General features: G+C 37.6%; 2 protein-coding genes and 1 non-coding gene across 4 annotated transcripts in view; 1 reads left to right on the forward strand and 2 right to left on the reverse strand.

The window, feature by feature from the left end:
• Positions 1-2,055, reverse strand: part of LOC105219807 (serine-rich adhesin for platelets) — a 26,431-nt gene extending 24,376 nt beyond the window's left edge. Inside the window, exon 1 of the mRNA XM_054227807.1 lies at positions 1,919-2,055. The gene's annotated coding sequence lies outside the window, so the exon portion shown is untranslated. The remainder of the gene's footprint in view (positions 1-1,918) is intronic.
• Positions 1,592-1,662, forward strand: Trnag-gcc (transfer RNA glycine (anticodon GCC)). Its single transcript has one exon. It is a non-coding gene; the product is annotated as a tRNA-Gly (tRNA).
• Positions 2,056-2,093: 38 nt separating the features above from the next.
• On the reverse strand, positions 2,094-14,800 carry LOC105219809 (WD repeat-containing protein 81). 2 transcript variants are annotated; one of them, XM_011196130.3, is made up of 8 exons: positions 13,702-14,776; positions 12,509-13,631; positions 10,609-12,440; positions 9,691-10,539; positions 8,827-9,002; positions 7,883-8,770; positions 6,378-6,973; positions 5,668-6,317 (listed from the first exon to the last, which is right to left on the reverse strand). In XM_011196130.3, exons 1-8 carry the CDS (start codon positions 14,309-14,311, stop codon positions 6,083-6,085), a joined length of 6,309 nt encoding a protein of 2,102 aa, XP_011194432.2. In that variant the 5' UTR covers positions 14,312-14,776; the 3' UTR covers positions 5,668-6,082. The 2 variants fall into 2 exon arrangements, with proteins under 2 accessions (XP_054083779.1, XP_011194432.2); XM_054227804.1 differs by lacking the exons at positions 5,668-6,317; positions 6,378-6,973 and adding an exon at positions 2,094-2,234 and having other exon boundaries at positions 13,702-14,800.
• Positions 14,801-16,372: the final 1,572 nt, after the last annotated feature.

Here is a 16,372-nt window from a genome sequence, read left to right on the forward strand (position 1 = left end):
CGCTTTCGGTCGCAAACGGTAGCCAGTGGCATCCACTAGCTCGTCTGGAGCGTTTAGGCCACTTAGCACACGCACCAGATTCTCCAGCGGGTAAAAGCGGTAGCACCGTTGTGTTTCAGGTATTTTTGCGGCCTAAACGCTTCGGATGAGCTAGTAGATGCCATTGTCTACCATTTGCGTCCGAAATAGGCTCAAATGCTCCGAATGACTTAGTAGATATCATTGGAGCGATTCTTCTTCTTTGAAATTAAAAGGCTATCTATGGATAAACCCACGAGAATGGCGTGTTGGACCAAAACGTAGAGGGAGGGATGTGTGCTTGTTTGTCTAGCTGGTTTATCTCGAGCTGCCGGCTGCTTTTTCGCTGTCGCATCGCAGATACGACAACAAACATTCTTACCAAGCTGACAGGAAGAATAGCGCGACAACACAACACGCTATCCGCATAGAGAATCCAATAGAAAGTTGTTAGATGCGAGAGCAAAAGAAATATATTAGAATTATCATGTGTGTTGTTCACCAATGTGTACACAACACACGCTTTGGCTCGTACACGCCCAGAAGAAAATCTGCAGCACGAGTGTGTGTATGGTGGTTCTTTATTCGCAACGTATGCGCTTATGGATGGCAATAAGTATAAACGAATGAATGGCCAACGTAGACCACTCTACTATGGCACAATACTGCGGCCAGTGCTATGAATAAAAGTGAAAACGTATATACGTGTATGCATAGATAAATGTAAATAATTGTATTAAAATTATATTTAAATTAAACAAAATATTAAATTATTAAAAAAGAATGGGCTTGGTAATTTAAATTTATAGCAAAAAAAACTGCAACAAGTAAGTATCTTTATTTATTTAACGTCTACTTGTTAAAATCGTCGTCGACAGCAAACACACACAGCCACTCAATTAACAGCGGTGCAGCGCAAATTGTCCGTGAATTGTTAAACTGAATTTAATCGTTTGGTACTAGGCCCCCAAAATCACTATGTAGGCAACTCGCTGCTTTTTCTGCCGCCAACATGCCGGCAGCGCAGCTTGCATATATATGCTTATGTGTGTACGCGTCGGTGCACACAGTAGGGTGGTCAAGCAAATTTTTTTTGTACCGGAATTTAAATTTTAAAAAATTGAAAAAAAATGTCCACTTAAATTTTTTTTAAGAAAAAAATATAGAAAATATTGTCTAAAAATTACATAATATTAATTGTTTTTCGCTTGAAAATTCTCGTTTGTAACTGCGTATATAATTTGTTGTATGCAGTCGTTTATGTAAAATATAAAAAATAATATGAAATATATTTTTTTTAACAATAAAAAAGAAGAAAGTTTTAATTAATGAAAACACATTTTCTGTTTAGAACAAACTTTGCGTTTTCTCGCCCACCCTATTACAGCTAATGTTTGTATGACGAGAGCATTGGGCTGCTTTTCATATTTACATTGGCTGCAAAACTGTGTGGTGAGCAACTTGACTATGCACTGCTTATATGTGTGTAAATAGGATGGTGAATTTCAGCATGGGAATTGGCAAATGTCAAACGTGTGTTACAAGTAAACAAAGAACGAGTATAGAGATGTAAGCATCGGTGGTTCAGTGGTAGAATGCTCGCCTGCCACGCGGGCGGCCCGGGTTCGATTCCCGGCCGATGCAATTTAATTTTTAATTTTTTTTTTCTTTTTATATATTTGTTAAAATACAAGTTTTTTTTTTACATCGCATTGCTGGCGTGCAAAACCACTGAATCTTTCGCATGCAATAAAATTTGTTATCTTATGTTTCATGAGACATGCATACGTACATTGCAATCACATTTATAGTTATACACAGCAATAAAATTTACACGCAACAACAACGCGTCACAAAGCCAACACCATCAACGTACATATACCGGTCCAATAACACTTACCTTTAATGCGTGTTGTGTCTGTCTGCGTTCACATTCCTTTGCGTGCCATGACATTCATTCATTCATTCATGCGCCAGCATGTAGAGACTTGAAATTCCACACACTTCTTATACACATATTCGTACAACTGTTCGTAGTGGCTCACTGCGACATGCGCTGGGATACTCGTTGCTGTTGACCATGTTGCCCTGGTATAAATGGCATATCATGCAACAATTCTTTGAAATTTTCAGATTCCCCAAATTCCATCATGCGATTTTTTCTCTCTTCAGCGTCATCGCAATATTGTTGTGAGTGAAATATTTTCTCATGCGATCTGTTTGGTACAATGGTGGAAAAGTTTTATGTCAATTTTGTTGTAAGCAATTTTGGCTGTCTGTAACTAATTTTTGTAATGCATGTAAATATAATTATTTAAATTGCAATATTGTTGTTAATATTAATTTACGTATGTATAAATAAAAATAAATAATTAAGAAAAATTACTTCAGTGATATTTAGTAATTCGAGTAGTATTATAGTTAGTTTTTGCTTTAAATATTTTTTCAAAATAAATTTTCATAAAATTATTTAACAAATAAGCTTTAAATTCTTAAAAATCCACTTTTCGGAGCTCTAGAAGGGCTTATATTATGATAAAGAAGCATTAATTTAATCCAACATAAGAGCGCTTGTACCGATTTTTTTGCAATTCATATTAGACATTCAAGATGAACTTTTCATTGTCCTAGATAATTTTACTAAGAATACAATTATTTACAAACCCAAAGATGGATTTTTGCTAACTTGGACGCACCTTTCAACAGCACGACCTTTGAAGACGAAGAAAGTGTTCTTTCATTAGGGCAATTGTATCATACTATTTACGATTAAGATTTAAGAATGAAAAAATTACAGAATATATTGAATTGGGGGCTTCGAATTCTTTCCGCATACAACGTATTTAACGTCAATGAAGAGGTCCGTTTCTACGACAGTCGCTTCTACGTCAATATTGTTTGAGGCATGTTTTATGCCGCTAGCACAATAACAGCAACATTGAAGGGAAATTGCCGAGACAGAGACCACTTCAATTTGTACAGTATTTTTTTGGGATTTTTTCATTCTTTCGGAATTTTTATCAAATTGTGCCGTTATAAAATATTGACAAATTGGAAGATCGCGAAATCAAAACCACAGGGTGGTTCATTGGGGATATAATAGTGTCACAATTCTCCTCCCAAAGGTCTAGGTGCGTCGAAAGACAGTTAGTGGCCTAACCAAAGATCGTGTTTCTCTTCAAAAATATTCAAATTTGTTAGCCTGTTGACTATGCGTTTTTGATGCACTGCTACATGTCACCACAAGAGGTCAAAAAAGAAACCATATTAATCAACTTGCACGGATTTCGGACTACTACTACCTTTAAACGGGCAAGTCTTGATGGCATGACAAAAACAAAAACAAACAATTCCTTTATATTGAGATTAAGTAGATTACAAGAAGTCAAGGCGAAGGAGGCGTAACAAAAACACTGCTCCACGCAAAAATTGAATTGCGTACTTACATATGTATTTAAAACGACGAAGCACTAATGTTCACAAACATATTTACATACATACATATTTTTATATAGAGGGCAGCATTTAAGACTTCTCCTGCAGCAACTGCACCATCAGCCCCCAAAAGTGCTACTCATACTGGGTGATGATGACTTTGAGAATGCCTTGAAGATTGGGCAGCGCGTACTTATTACTAACCAACTAACTACTTTACTTGATTTGTGGTGAGTGGGTCACAAAATTTAGACGCACTATTGTCCTCTGCAAATCCTAAGAGTAACAGGTTAACAGAAGTATTGTGTAAGAATTCCAGAGAAAGTGCATGCATGCAGGCAAATACATACATACGGACAACATACATATGGGCCATGTGTAAAAATATTCCGTAATCAATTTCATAAAAAAATAATATAAAAATAAGAAGTGTACGAAATGATGCTGACAGTGGCGAAGACACAAGCGACAAGAGTGAAACAAAAGGCTTGCATGTTTAAGTCAACAGCTTTGCCTCTGCGGTTGATCCTCCAATGAGACTATCATAAATATATGTATGTATGCATATGCATATGTATATATAGTTAGTCCACATGAGCGCCAAGCAACTGCAAACCGAACCCTTTCAATGCATTTTATAAATATATTTGCAAGTCGTTGTTGCTGTTGCTTCCTTTGTATTGCAGCTGTTGATCATCTTACTTTTCCGCTGTATGACCATATATGAGATTTTAAGTGACTTAAGCAAAAAAAAAATAAAATAAAAAAATATAAGCTCTTCACTGGCTGCAGTCACTTGCAGGAACATCGAAGAACTTGTTCCTCGTACGTATATATATATATATATATATATATATACATTCATATAAAAATATATACATACATATGTACATACCTATGTTTTACTGCGAAACTCATTGAGGAAGAAAAGATCTAAAATGTATTTGTAAATATTTGATAGGGTGATCCTACAGTTCAAATGAAAAGCGATTTATTAACTTGATTAAGGGGTTGGGGGTAGTCAGAATTTTCAAAAAATCATTATTTTTTGCATGGTGGTTCTCTGAGAATTTGAAGTTGATCCGATAATTATTTTTCGCGATATACGACAAATAACAAAGTTCGCTCGGGCACTCCAAAACGCTCGGTTGAAACTTTAAATGCGTTTTTTTTTTCAAAACTATGTTTTTTGAACTGGTGATAACTGTAAGTCGAAAACCGCTCCGTAGATTTTTATAAAATTTATACAGCTTTTAGAATAGATAATAATCCTGGACCTGACCGAAGCTTTTTCTTTTTTTTTTTAATTTCGATTTTTTAAGACCAAATAATTGTAGATTTTTTCCCGAAAATCTGGAAGAAATTACTTTTTTCCTTCCTTTCCATTTTCTAATTTTTGAAAAAAAAAACAATTTATAAAACTATTTTTTTTTATCCGATTGATTTTAGATGAATCTACAAGGACTTCTAATTGTCCCCGCAAGGACTTTTTTTTGGAACTGGGTCAACACAAAAAGCTCTAACTTTGGAAATTACATTTTTTTTAATTTTCGTGACTTCAAGTCAAAACATGCCATATTATTACTTTTGTAAAATAACACCATTTAATAGAATTAATAGAAAATTACTGAAATAAATATTTAATTTTTTTCGAGTCTCTGACTACTCCTAACCCCTTAATGGAGTAACAGGGAAATACGTTTTGTTCTCAATTCTCTTAATGTACGAGCTTTGTTATTTTCTTGAATGAATGTCACTTATTCTGAAGTCGTTTACCGCACAACAACAAATTTTTGATGTTCATCTTGACGTTATCTACCTAATGGAGAGTTCTACAAAGTTTAGACTACTATTTTTAAAATTTTCACTTATTCCAAACCAAAATGTATATAAAATGTTATTTGAGAAGGTTGAACGCATATTAACTTCGATCGAACTAAAAAAAGCCGCCTTCGATTCGCCAAAAACGCTACTCTCGCTATGTTTTCATGGTACAAAATTTACATGTAATAACAAAAAAGAAACCAAAGGTCATCAATCAACACATCGGTTCTACTCGCAATTCTCAAAAGTTTGTCGAATCGAATGTGGCTAAAAATATACAGCTGAACTTCCCTAACTCGAATCACCATAATCTACAAAAAAAAAAAAAAACTTCGAGTTATGAAAGTTCAACTGTATTAACAAAATTGTTCAAAATGCTTTTGCAATGAGTTTATTTTAAATTTATATTTATTTGTGTTTGTATATGTATATTACTTGTCTTTCGGTTATCGATTAAAATACAATATTAAACGTATACTATATGATCTGCTTATACTTAATAGCCTAAAGAGTTTGAATGTATAACTTTCGCTTATTAAAGTTAAATAATTGGAATGTTTACACAAAAACTCGTCAAATCATTATCAATTATCAATTATTTTGTAACATTTGTATGGAGAGGCATCATTTAAGTGTACAACTGTGCAATACAGAAATTAATTTAGTATTCTTTGGGAGAAAAAAATCACGCTTAAATAATATACGAACAAATACTAATGAGTACTACCATTGCCATAAAGTGCGAATAATTTTGATTTTTTTTTGTTTGTTTGGTTAATTTGTACGCTTTGAAAACATTTACGAACTAACATAAAAGCACAATATTGCCACTTTCATTGCCGGCTAAAAAGGTGCGATTCAATGGCAAAACCGCCAACGAAGTGAGCACACCACGAAATGTTTCTGTGCGCAATTTCGTCACTGTGTGTGCGGCATGCGAACTGCCAATGTCCGCATAAATACCGACACGATTGCCTGTGGTTGCGTAAATCAACTCAGAATCGATGGTTTGTAGGAAGTGTGCTGGCTCGGCGGGTGGTCTACAAGTATAAAAAAATCGTTTAATTATATATATTCCATTGTAATTGTAATAAACTTACTTGAGCTGATAGTGCAATATGCCATCTGTTGCATGCCAAACTGCCAAACTGTGATCCAATGCGGAGCTAATCAATTGCTGATCATTAGGCGCCGCTAACTGCAACAAATCGCATTCCATGGGGCGCCAAGCATTCAAAATGCAACCCGTACGCGTATCCAACATAACAATACTGCCCGAGGAGAGTCCGACGGCAAGCCAATTGCCCGATGGTGCAACCGTTAGACAACGCACTGTAGCATTGCCTTGTGTGGCCGCGTTGCTCACACGCCACTCGTTCACATATTGCATGAAACGTGTATCGATTATTTTCACCGACGATTCAGCGGTACCGGCCATAATCAGTGGACTCGGTGAGGGCAGTGCTTTAACAACTGTTATGGGATTGTGTTTGGGCGCATCGAGCACACCCAATGGACGTCCGATGAATGGATCCCAGATGTGCACACCGGAATCACAGGAGACCACATGGCGTGAGGCTTCTAGGAAAGCGAGTGAGTGTATGGATTTCTTGTGTGCTGTGTAGGTGAATTGACAGGAGGTCGTTTTGCGTCCGTCGCCTTCGCTACGTAAGGACCATAATTTAACGGTTTTATCCTGAAAAAGTTTGCATATATTTTCCACGTTTCACACTCTCCTCTTTTCTTTTACACACCAACGTTTTTTGTTGTTTATATTTACAGTGATGTTTTGTGTATTTGATGTATTTTTTTTTGTTAATGAATGTTTAATGTTTTTCAATGCACTTTAAGTTTTTAACGAAATTATAAAATAATAAAAATAAACTTTTCGTATGAGAAAATAAAAATTCTCTTACTCAGTCAGGTACTAAATATTTAGTAAAAGCGAGAAGAGTAATGTAAACGCATTGTTTATTGTGTACTTTAATTTGACGAACCATGGGTTTTCGAAAATCCCATAAAAATATTTTAAAAAAATTTTCAAATAATAAAAATTTTTAGTTTACGGTTTTACATATTTCGCTCAAATATGTAAAATGGGTCAAACGGGCAAGTTCATTCGATTTCCACCGACCGAAGTTGATCCGAATTTATATACAGTCGAGGATTGTCAACTCGACAACATTTCCCTAAAACTGTGAACGGTTCGATTTTTTTGTACTTTGAGTTACGACAGAACAATCAAAAAAGATTACGTACTTTATATAGGGATTAATTTTTTTCTAAAAAGGTCACTTTTCAGTAGGGACCGTTATTTCTGCATATATATCGCATATATGACATATATGACATAAAAGCATATAGAGGAGATTTGGAAGTTGTAGAACCCTCCAATTACAGATAATATCAAGACGAACATCATAAATTAAATATTGATTTGAATTAGACAAATCAATATAATTTTTTTTTTACAAATTGAGGCGGATTTGCTTGTCCAATTTTTTTTTTTTCAGAAATACGAAATTTTTGATGAAATGATAGGCGCATGATAATGATAATGAAATAAAAAGTGGTTTAAAATAAAATACAAATTAGGCTCACTTACCTTGGAAGCCGAAATGAAACTGTTCTCATTGTCTAATGCCAAAATCGAACGCACTGAATTGGTGTGTCCCACGAAGGATTGTAATTTGATTTGTTTTAAATTCAACATGGTATCCTTATCCGAACGACTGATTTCATGCCGCCAATAAGCCAACCAATTGCCCTTCAAATGTCGCACTGTCGGTACGTGCTCAAATTTGTATGCGACCATATCTAAAACCTCCATGGGACCAACTTCTTGTTGCGATTGATTGCACGTACCACCACCACCACTGACCACCTCTAGACGATTGCCAATTACGTTTGTGCCAAAACTATTGGCCACCGACAACTCTGGTGCCGTTAAATTATCATTACACTTTGATGGACTGTCCACCGTATCATTGTGCGACTTATTATTGGCGGTTTGCAGCGATTTATAGTCGGGTTGCTCAAATTCATGGCAAAGTGTCAAGATAAATTCCAAATTACAAATGGTACGTTGCATTATGGCCTCGCCCAAAAAGCGTAAGAACGACAAATACGAGATGTGCGCAAGCGCAGGACTGAACACGTCTCGTATCTCTTCGCGTTCACGTCTGGAATTCGCGCCGTCATCATTTCCAAAGCAACTTACAGGTGGTGATATCGAGAGTTGACCCAAAGTTTGATTTTCAAATTGTTCGCGTATACCGAAAGCCTTGTCGAAGATAAGGAAAAACGGTCTGAGCGTCGGTAGGCATAAATGCTCTTTAGACATATCTGGACCGATACGCACACAGAGCGTATAGACTGCATCCAACCATTTGCGAGCCAAAACCGAACGACCCAAATAGCCGCTGGGCATGAGCAGACGTGTCGAGCCCAATATACGTACTATTGGCAATAGCATATTTTTGAGTATTGTTTCCTAAAGAATAAATAAAATGAGTGAGAAAAATGTAAGTACATTTATATCACAAGTACCTTCAAGTGTTCCATTATAGTGGCATCTATCATACAAGGCACCAGGTATTTCAGTAATTGTAGTGTGCTTATAATAGCGCCTTCGAGACTGGGGGTTATACGTTTCGAGCCCAAAGCGATCAGTTCGCTTATATGTGGAAAGTATTGTATGAGTATCACTTCTTCGCCGAATAATGCTGTGAAATTATAGTAAATATATATATAACTAGTAAGGAAGGGCTAAGTTCGGATGTAACCGAACATTTTATACTCTCGTAATTTACTGATGTAATTTTTTTAAAAGATAACCTAATTTAGACACATAATTTCGGCATAAATTCCAGTAGAGTAACGAAAATCATCATATATAGTGTATGAGGGCTGAGATAATTCCTCAACCCATTTCACTAATTTTCACCACCAAGGTATATTATATCCAAGACTATACCCTGACTTAATTTTGCTAAGATATACCATATATTAATCGATATATGCGGAATAAAGCCCAACATATTTTAGAAAAACCTTTAATTAGGTATATGGGAGCTAGGGCAGTTGTTATCCGATTTTAACCATTTTTGGTACAGAGCCACACTATTAGAAGAAATAGATTCCCTATGAATTACATTAAAATATCTGAGAGATTTACCGATATTTTCGGTGAAAAATTACCCTTAGGCACTGAGTTCTTCATGTTCGATATCCGGGGGGTTATAGTCCGATTTCGACAATTTTTCCACAAAAAAATTGGTCATTTTGATATATATAATCCTATTCGAGTTTTATGAGATACAAACAACCGTTACACAACTATAATACTCTCTTAGTAACTTTGCTGCGATAGTATAAAAACAATAATAAAACAATTGAGCATTCACAACATACCCGCTATAGACATCAGACAGTCCAAGACACGCGCTGCACTGCGATCGCCCACAACATGCGCATCGGACATGGAAAAGTAATTCAAATTACACGACTCAGCTTGCTCGTGCGTTTCGGGTAGCAAATTCTCCTGACCAACATAGCACAGCGACAGCATTTTAAGCAAATTACGTGTTATGTAACGCGAAGTTAATGCTGGTCCCAGACGATGTGCCAGCCACATCAAGCTACCAGCGCTCATTTCAGAGATGCGATTATTTTGCGCTGCTTTGGCTTCGGACATTTTCGAAATTACCGATGCTTGCAAAGAGTCCAGCGCAACTTGTTTTTGCATTTCACTTTCCTCTTCCGACTTGGACTCCTTATGCTCTGCCTGCAGCTGCACTTTGTCGGCAGCATTTTGCTGCGATTTCAATTGCTTTTGCTCCTCTTCCACTGCTTGTGTTATAATCTCGAATGAATCGATACTTTTGCGTGAACCAATGTCACAGTCGATGGTGTTTAATTGATAACTACGCCTGATTGCGCTGGCAGGTATTTCAATTGTGGGCGATTTGGCGCCCAGTTGTGCGGTGGGTGAATCAGTTGCGCATTGACTGTGCAGGGATAACTTATCGGCATCTTCCAATGATGCGCTTGACATTTTTGTACCGTAGATGATTTCGGAAATTGCTAAGTTTTCCGATGCTGTTTCGCTTTGGTTGTAATCCTCTTTAGCTTCTTCGGCTGGTGCAGGACGCATGTCAAAAGAGTCGAGCGATTTATTTTCACTTGTTCCAGAATTTGATATGTGATCCGAGTTGGCATCATCATCAAAACTGAAAACGTCCTCAACCTCCTGTTTTGTTGCTGTGGAGAATGAAAAGAGAAATCACAAAAATTATTATATTTCACTTGTAGTTTGCTAGCATTACTTACCAGGTACTTTAACATGCAGTGTCGCATCATCTACACTTTGGTCCGTGCGTTCTGTTGACATAAGTGTCAACGAAATGTCATCTTCTGTCGAGGCGTAATTTAAATTCCGACTCGTACGACGACTGCCACCGCCGCCATTATTCGTGGAGCTATGATAATGGAAACCGTTACCATCTTCCGGTTCTTTGTAACCACCAACAGCCTCAATGAGTGGCGCAATGAAATTATGTAGAAAACATTTCAAGCCGAAGCGCACAATCAAATGCAACAGAAAACTATGATGGTACAGCTTAACGGATTTACGCGACTTAAACGAACTGCTCATTGAGAAGCGCACTTGTCCGCCGGTGGCACTGCTCGCATCCATGCTGCGCGTGCGCACAGAAATCATGCCGCGTTCAAAGCTCTCCACATCGTACAGCTTCATTATGGGCAATAACAGGTACTTTTGTGTATTGACAATGCCGAGCGCTTGTGCCACGGAATCAAATAAATTCCACGCAGTCAATATGGAGGTTTGCTCATCCAACAGCAAATCAATAATGTGCGGCAACAGCAGTTCGACTGGTGAAAATTGCTCATACCCAATGGGCTCTAACAAACGACCGATGTAGACACAGCACGACATCACTTTGCACTCGGCTATTTTGCGTTCAAATAACACACGCTGGCGATCCATGTCGGTGTATTTGGCGCACTCACGCCCATTGCAGTTGAAGTGTGTGCACAACTCGAGTAGCGAGGAATTCAAATCGAATTGATGCAAGGCGCGTATAAGCGCATATGTCGCATAGAAATTACATGGAAACGGTATCAATTGATTGGCGAAAATCGGTTCGAGTAGCTGGGTGGCTGTTGGCGCCGGCAGTCCTTTGTCAGTGGTCACTACGGCGCACTGCGGTTGCAACAACAAACCGACAGTGTAACGCAAACACTTCGGTATGTCATGACGGTGTAAGCTGGCCACAGTGCGACACGCGGCGAGACGTTCTTCGTTGCTTGCATTCACGCCGTTCATGAGCATTGCGCGCAGACGCTGCATGGCAAACAGCTCTACAATGAGGCAGCCCAATATTTGGAGCTCACGTTCGCGGTTCTCGTGTAGCAGCTGTTGCATTGAACGCTTCTTTAGGTAGGTTGGGCTTGGTGCCAGTAGACTTTTTGGTTTCTGCTTATTTTGTGTTATGGTCGGTATGCTAGCATTCGGATTATCATCGAGGAAAAGACGGTTGGTAAATGAGTTTTCCGAGGAGTGTGCATCGAACAGCATATCACTGTGTATGATCTTTTCCAAAGTGTTCGATGCTGGCTTCTGTTTGGGAAAAGTGCGTGCGAAGAATGTTTCAATTGTTTCGAGCGATTGGAGGAGCGCACATGGATTGTAATCTTTTGGCAAGTCAATGAAATTGGTGCTGGGGTAGAAATTTGAATTTGACGACAGAGCATCGCTTGTTGTGTTATTTACGCGTAAGGACATACGCGGTGAGGATGACGAAGCACCCGAACGACGTAACGAAGTTGTGGCTGCAGCGAGCTCTGTTGGAAGCGTAGTGGTTGCACCACTAACATTTAGATTCTCTGTGCTTTTGGCAAGACGTCTTGATTCGTTGGCGCGCAGTGTAGAGTTGGCGGAACGTGGTGAATGCGGCGCAGTATAGAATTGATTGAGACGTGGTGGTGTTTTATTAAACCATGGTGACGGAAAACGTTTGGCGGGATGTGGTGTGGTAAACAGTTGCACAATACCACGTTGGCAGAGCTCTTTATGTTGATCCACCAAACTCAGACATACATTCTTTGATTTGACAGCAGCCTTGCCGGTTAATTTGTAGCTATTATGTTGGTATTATAAATGAAATTGTATTAAATACAGAAATATATAATTTATGTCATATATTACCCAAAATTGAGATCAATCCAGTGTTGTAGCCTCTCACTAACATACTGTGACTCCAAAGCTTCCCGATGTTTTGCAATGAAATCTTCAGGGCATGACGCCCAAGCAGGCAACTCCAGGTCTGGCAAGTCTTCGTGTATACTCTTGAAAATCATTGGATCGGAGTAGAACTCAGGTATACATTCGTCCGGTGTCCATTGTTGCAAGCGTTGTATGGACACGGGATATTCGGCAGGCACCCAAATGGGACGCACGTGTTGGCAGAGCACCTCTTGCGGTGTGCGTCGTGCCATATAAACAAAGTAGGTGATTTCGGAAAGAAAATCTGACACATGATGCGGTATCTGACTGCTTGCGGCACTTCCTACACCATTTACGCCTTGATGGGTGGTATGTGAAAACATTAAATCCAAATGTACATCACCTTTGTTCAATCGATATTTGCTTTTGCTTAAATCACGCCAATTCAGACCATTGCGTGCGGTAAAATCAGTTACCCATGGCATTATGTGATGATAGGCCGGGTTATTAACTCCGCGACCGGCAGCATTATTCAATATCGTTAGATAATCATAATTAGAAAGTTGTCCATTGCACCACATTTCACAGTATTCGCGCAACGTAAACTGCTCCAAATCATAAGCGAATTGCAAATCGAATTTGGTATTGCTGGAGCAATCAACAGTGTCGTCGTCGCCATCTTCGGCAATGCCACCACAAATATAACTACCATTTTCATGTTCTTCTAAAGCCACGGAATTCTCGCCATCCACACCGTGCGCAGTTTCGCTTGGTGATGTGACACCACGTTCTGCCAGATTTGGTCGTAATATGCAAGACTCTAGACGTGGTAGTACTTGTATCCACAGATTTTCACGCACCATTATATCATGCAGACGTATATCACCCAAGAAAAGTCCAGCCGTTTGTAGCGCCTTCGAAAGCTGTATTATCTGATAGATAATAAAGAGCGACTTGTTGTAGGATTTACCCAATATAGATGGTGAATAAGTTATGCAATCGTAAAGACTTGTAACAATGGCGGGAGGATAAAATAATACGCAAAAACGAGTTGAAGTCTCTATGGTGATGAGTGCTGGCATTATATTCGCATGACGATCAGTACCTTTAAAAATGTTAAACATATATATAACAGTGTCCAAAATATATTAATTATTCAAATAAATTCCTCTTACCATTAGCGTCCTCTGTGAACATAACTCCGTTATTGCTTTCGCATGCTTGATCCGCAATTAACCGATCTTGCTGGCAATGTATGACAGGACAATTGTATACACGTTGTATCAATTCTTTCAACACTACATCATAAGAAACAAGACTGCAAGCCGAAGGAGGGCTTAATGTTCTACCAGCTGGTGTCGATGATTTGGCATACTTAACGTTAGCGCCTGGATAACGTTTGTATGCAGCCTCCCAAAGATTTTTGAAATTTGTATTGGTTACATAGCACATTGCTTGAGAATATGTGAGTGGATTGTTGCTCTCAGCCTCTACAGCTGGTTCTATGCCTCCTCCTTCGCCATTTTGCCATTGTAGAGGGAATACTTTTACATTTGGTTTCTTTAAATAAGTTTGCAATAAAATCTTCGTCCATGGATGATCTAAGGGATCACTTGGATGTGCGCGTCTATCAAGTTTTTGCCATACATTGAATGGAGCGATTTTGCGACGCGTTTCTAACGTTTGTAACCATTGCTTATCGCAAATCAATTGATAACGACCAGATACAGGGGTTTCACACAAATGCTGTATGTTTATACCAATTTCATTGCAAAGCACATCCATTTTCAATTTGTTTATTTACACATAGGTATATTCTTCAAAACTTGAACATTTCAGTGTGGTTGAGCAAATTTTTTTAGCAACACTTTCGTAATTACAATTTTGAAGCACAGCTCCAATGTAAAGTGACCTTATAATAAATTATGACATTCTACTTACACATTACACAAATATGTTCACATTTTTTGCTTATTCTATTGCTTGCTTGCTTGAGTTTTTGTACAAAAATTTGTTTGAAACAAAGAAGTTTTTGCATCATTCTCCAGTGAAAAGAAATTTACGACGATTTGCTTGAGTCCCGTTTCGATAATAAACGTTTTATCGATAACTTTTCGATACGATTTTAAAAGAAAAGTTTATTTTAAATACAAATAGGGTTTTTAGTTTGTTTGTAACAAATTGTGAATTGTTATCTTAAATTAGTTTTTATTTAATGATTGAGCACCAATCTTCATTTTTTTAAGGTTAGTTTAAGCACACGATTTATGTGCATCATTCGTTATGTATCGAGCAGCTGAGCTACATCTCTAGATGCAATCAGCTGTTAGAAAGTAAACAAACACAGAGTGACACACAATTTTCAAGAACTATAATTAACACTTGTGTGAACAAATAAAATATTTAATTAAGAATTTAATTTTTTTAATAAAAATAGTATGTTTTGATTGTAAATTTTTGTTTTAGATAGATTGCAAAGATCTCCGCTAGCTGAAGAGTAATCAATATAAAACAGTGAACTAAAATAATAATAAAATTAATACAGTAATACAGTTGAACTTCCCTAACATCATCAGTCATCAAAATCATCATAATCCACAAAATAACTTCGAGTTAGAGATAATTCCGAGTTACAGATGGTAATTTGTATCAAATTTTACTTCTATTGCCAACTCAACGGTTCGAGTTATGGAGAACTTTGAGTTAGAGATGTTCGAGTTATGGAAGTTCAACTGTAATTTAATGTAGGGACTTCGAAGACAGTTACGTTTCAAAATAAGCGTGATCCTCGTGCAACTGTAGTAGTTTAACCTACTATTTATCCAGCCTAGAACCTAGCATATTGGAAATCTGTATGCCCAGCGTGCAACGCGTCTTTCGCATCATGTCCAGCAAAACCCCAACCATCTAACACCTTAATATCTATGGTCCGATTCCGTCGAAACAGCTCGTTTATTATGTTTTTTTCTCCAAGTGGGGTCTAGATAACAGTTACAACATCACCAACAGTTATGGTTTTTATTCACTGTCTCTTTACTCATTTAACTTGGTATTCCATTGGAAATGGCTACTTATACTAAATCTGCTGGATCACTGCCCTAGCACATATCTCTTCGACCTAGCGTATATTGTGAACTACTGAAGCTCTAAACCCGAAAATATTAAAAAATAATTTTAAATCATACCGACAATTTCCTTGTGGTAGGTTTAACGTAAAAACAATTTTTGCAACAGTTCAAGGGCAGATTTGTTTACATTTTTTGTTTTTGCCTTTCTGTTGATGTCAGATTTAAAAGCACAAATGTGTTTGCACATATTTGCGAGTATGATTCTTGTAATAATGTGATAAGAGTTCAAAGACATAGGAATACGAAATAAAGCATACACATATGTATATAAATATTTTACGATTTATGACAAATATTTTAATTTGAAACAACACAGCATCCCAACCCGAAAAATATCAAAGGAAGGCCATTGCAATTTCTGAAGATCGCGAACCTTAGCTGTTGGATGATTTGTAGTCAAGTTGTAAACTCGGCTGCAGTCTAGTCTAATGAAGTTTTCCTAATATCGCCCAACTTGAGAAATAGGAGAAAGAAAAGTAGAGGGCTCAATTTGAGTACGAATTAGTAGAGTATATTAAGTCGCTAAAGATCTTAACCTTAAAACTAAAGTCATCAGCAGCTATGAGAACAAAAATATTGATTTTGTGACCTTGCTACTGAGTTATGGAAGCATTTACTATTTGATAGCGGAACGAAGGAGGTGGAAATTCTTCGAAATGCCCTATGCGTGTTAGGATACCTTAATGAGCTGTTGGTGACTCAATGGGATGATGTGAGT

Source organism: Zeugodacus cucurbitae, chromosome 3 (genome assembly GCF_028554725.1).
Source record: "Zeugodacus cucurbitae isolate PBARC_wt_2022May chromosome 3, idZeuCucr1.2, whole genome shotgun sequence".
NCBI lineage: Eukaryota > Metazoa > Arthropoda > Insecta > Diptera > Tephritidae > Zeugodacus > Zeugodacus cucurbitae.

Bases quoted from the DNA above. Each gene is read 5' to 3' on its own strand.
- LOC105219809 (XM_011196130.3), bottom strand. From the start codon at position 14,311: ATGGATGTGCTTTGCAATGAAATTGGTATAAACATACAGCATTTGTGT. The intron at 10,540-10,608 runs GTAAGTAATGCT...CATTCTCCACAG, and splicing joins ACTGCATGTTAAAGTACCTG to CAACAAAACAGGAGGTTGAG. The intron at 8,771-8,826 runs GTACTTGTGATA...TTTATTCTTTAG, and splicing joins CTATAATGGAACACTTGAAG to GAAACAATACTCAAAAATAT.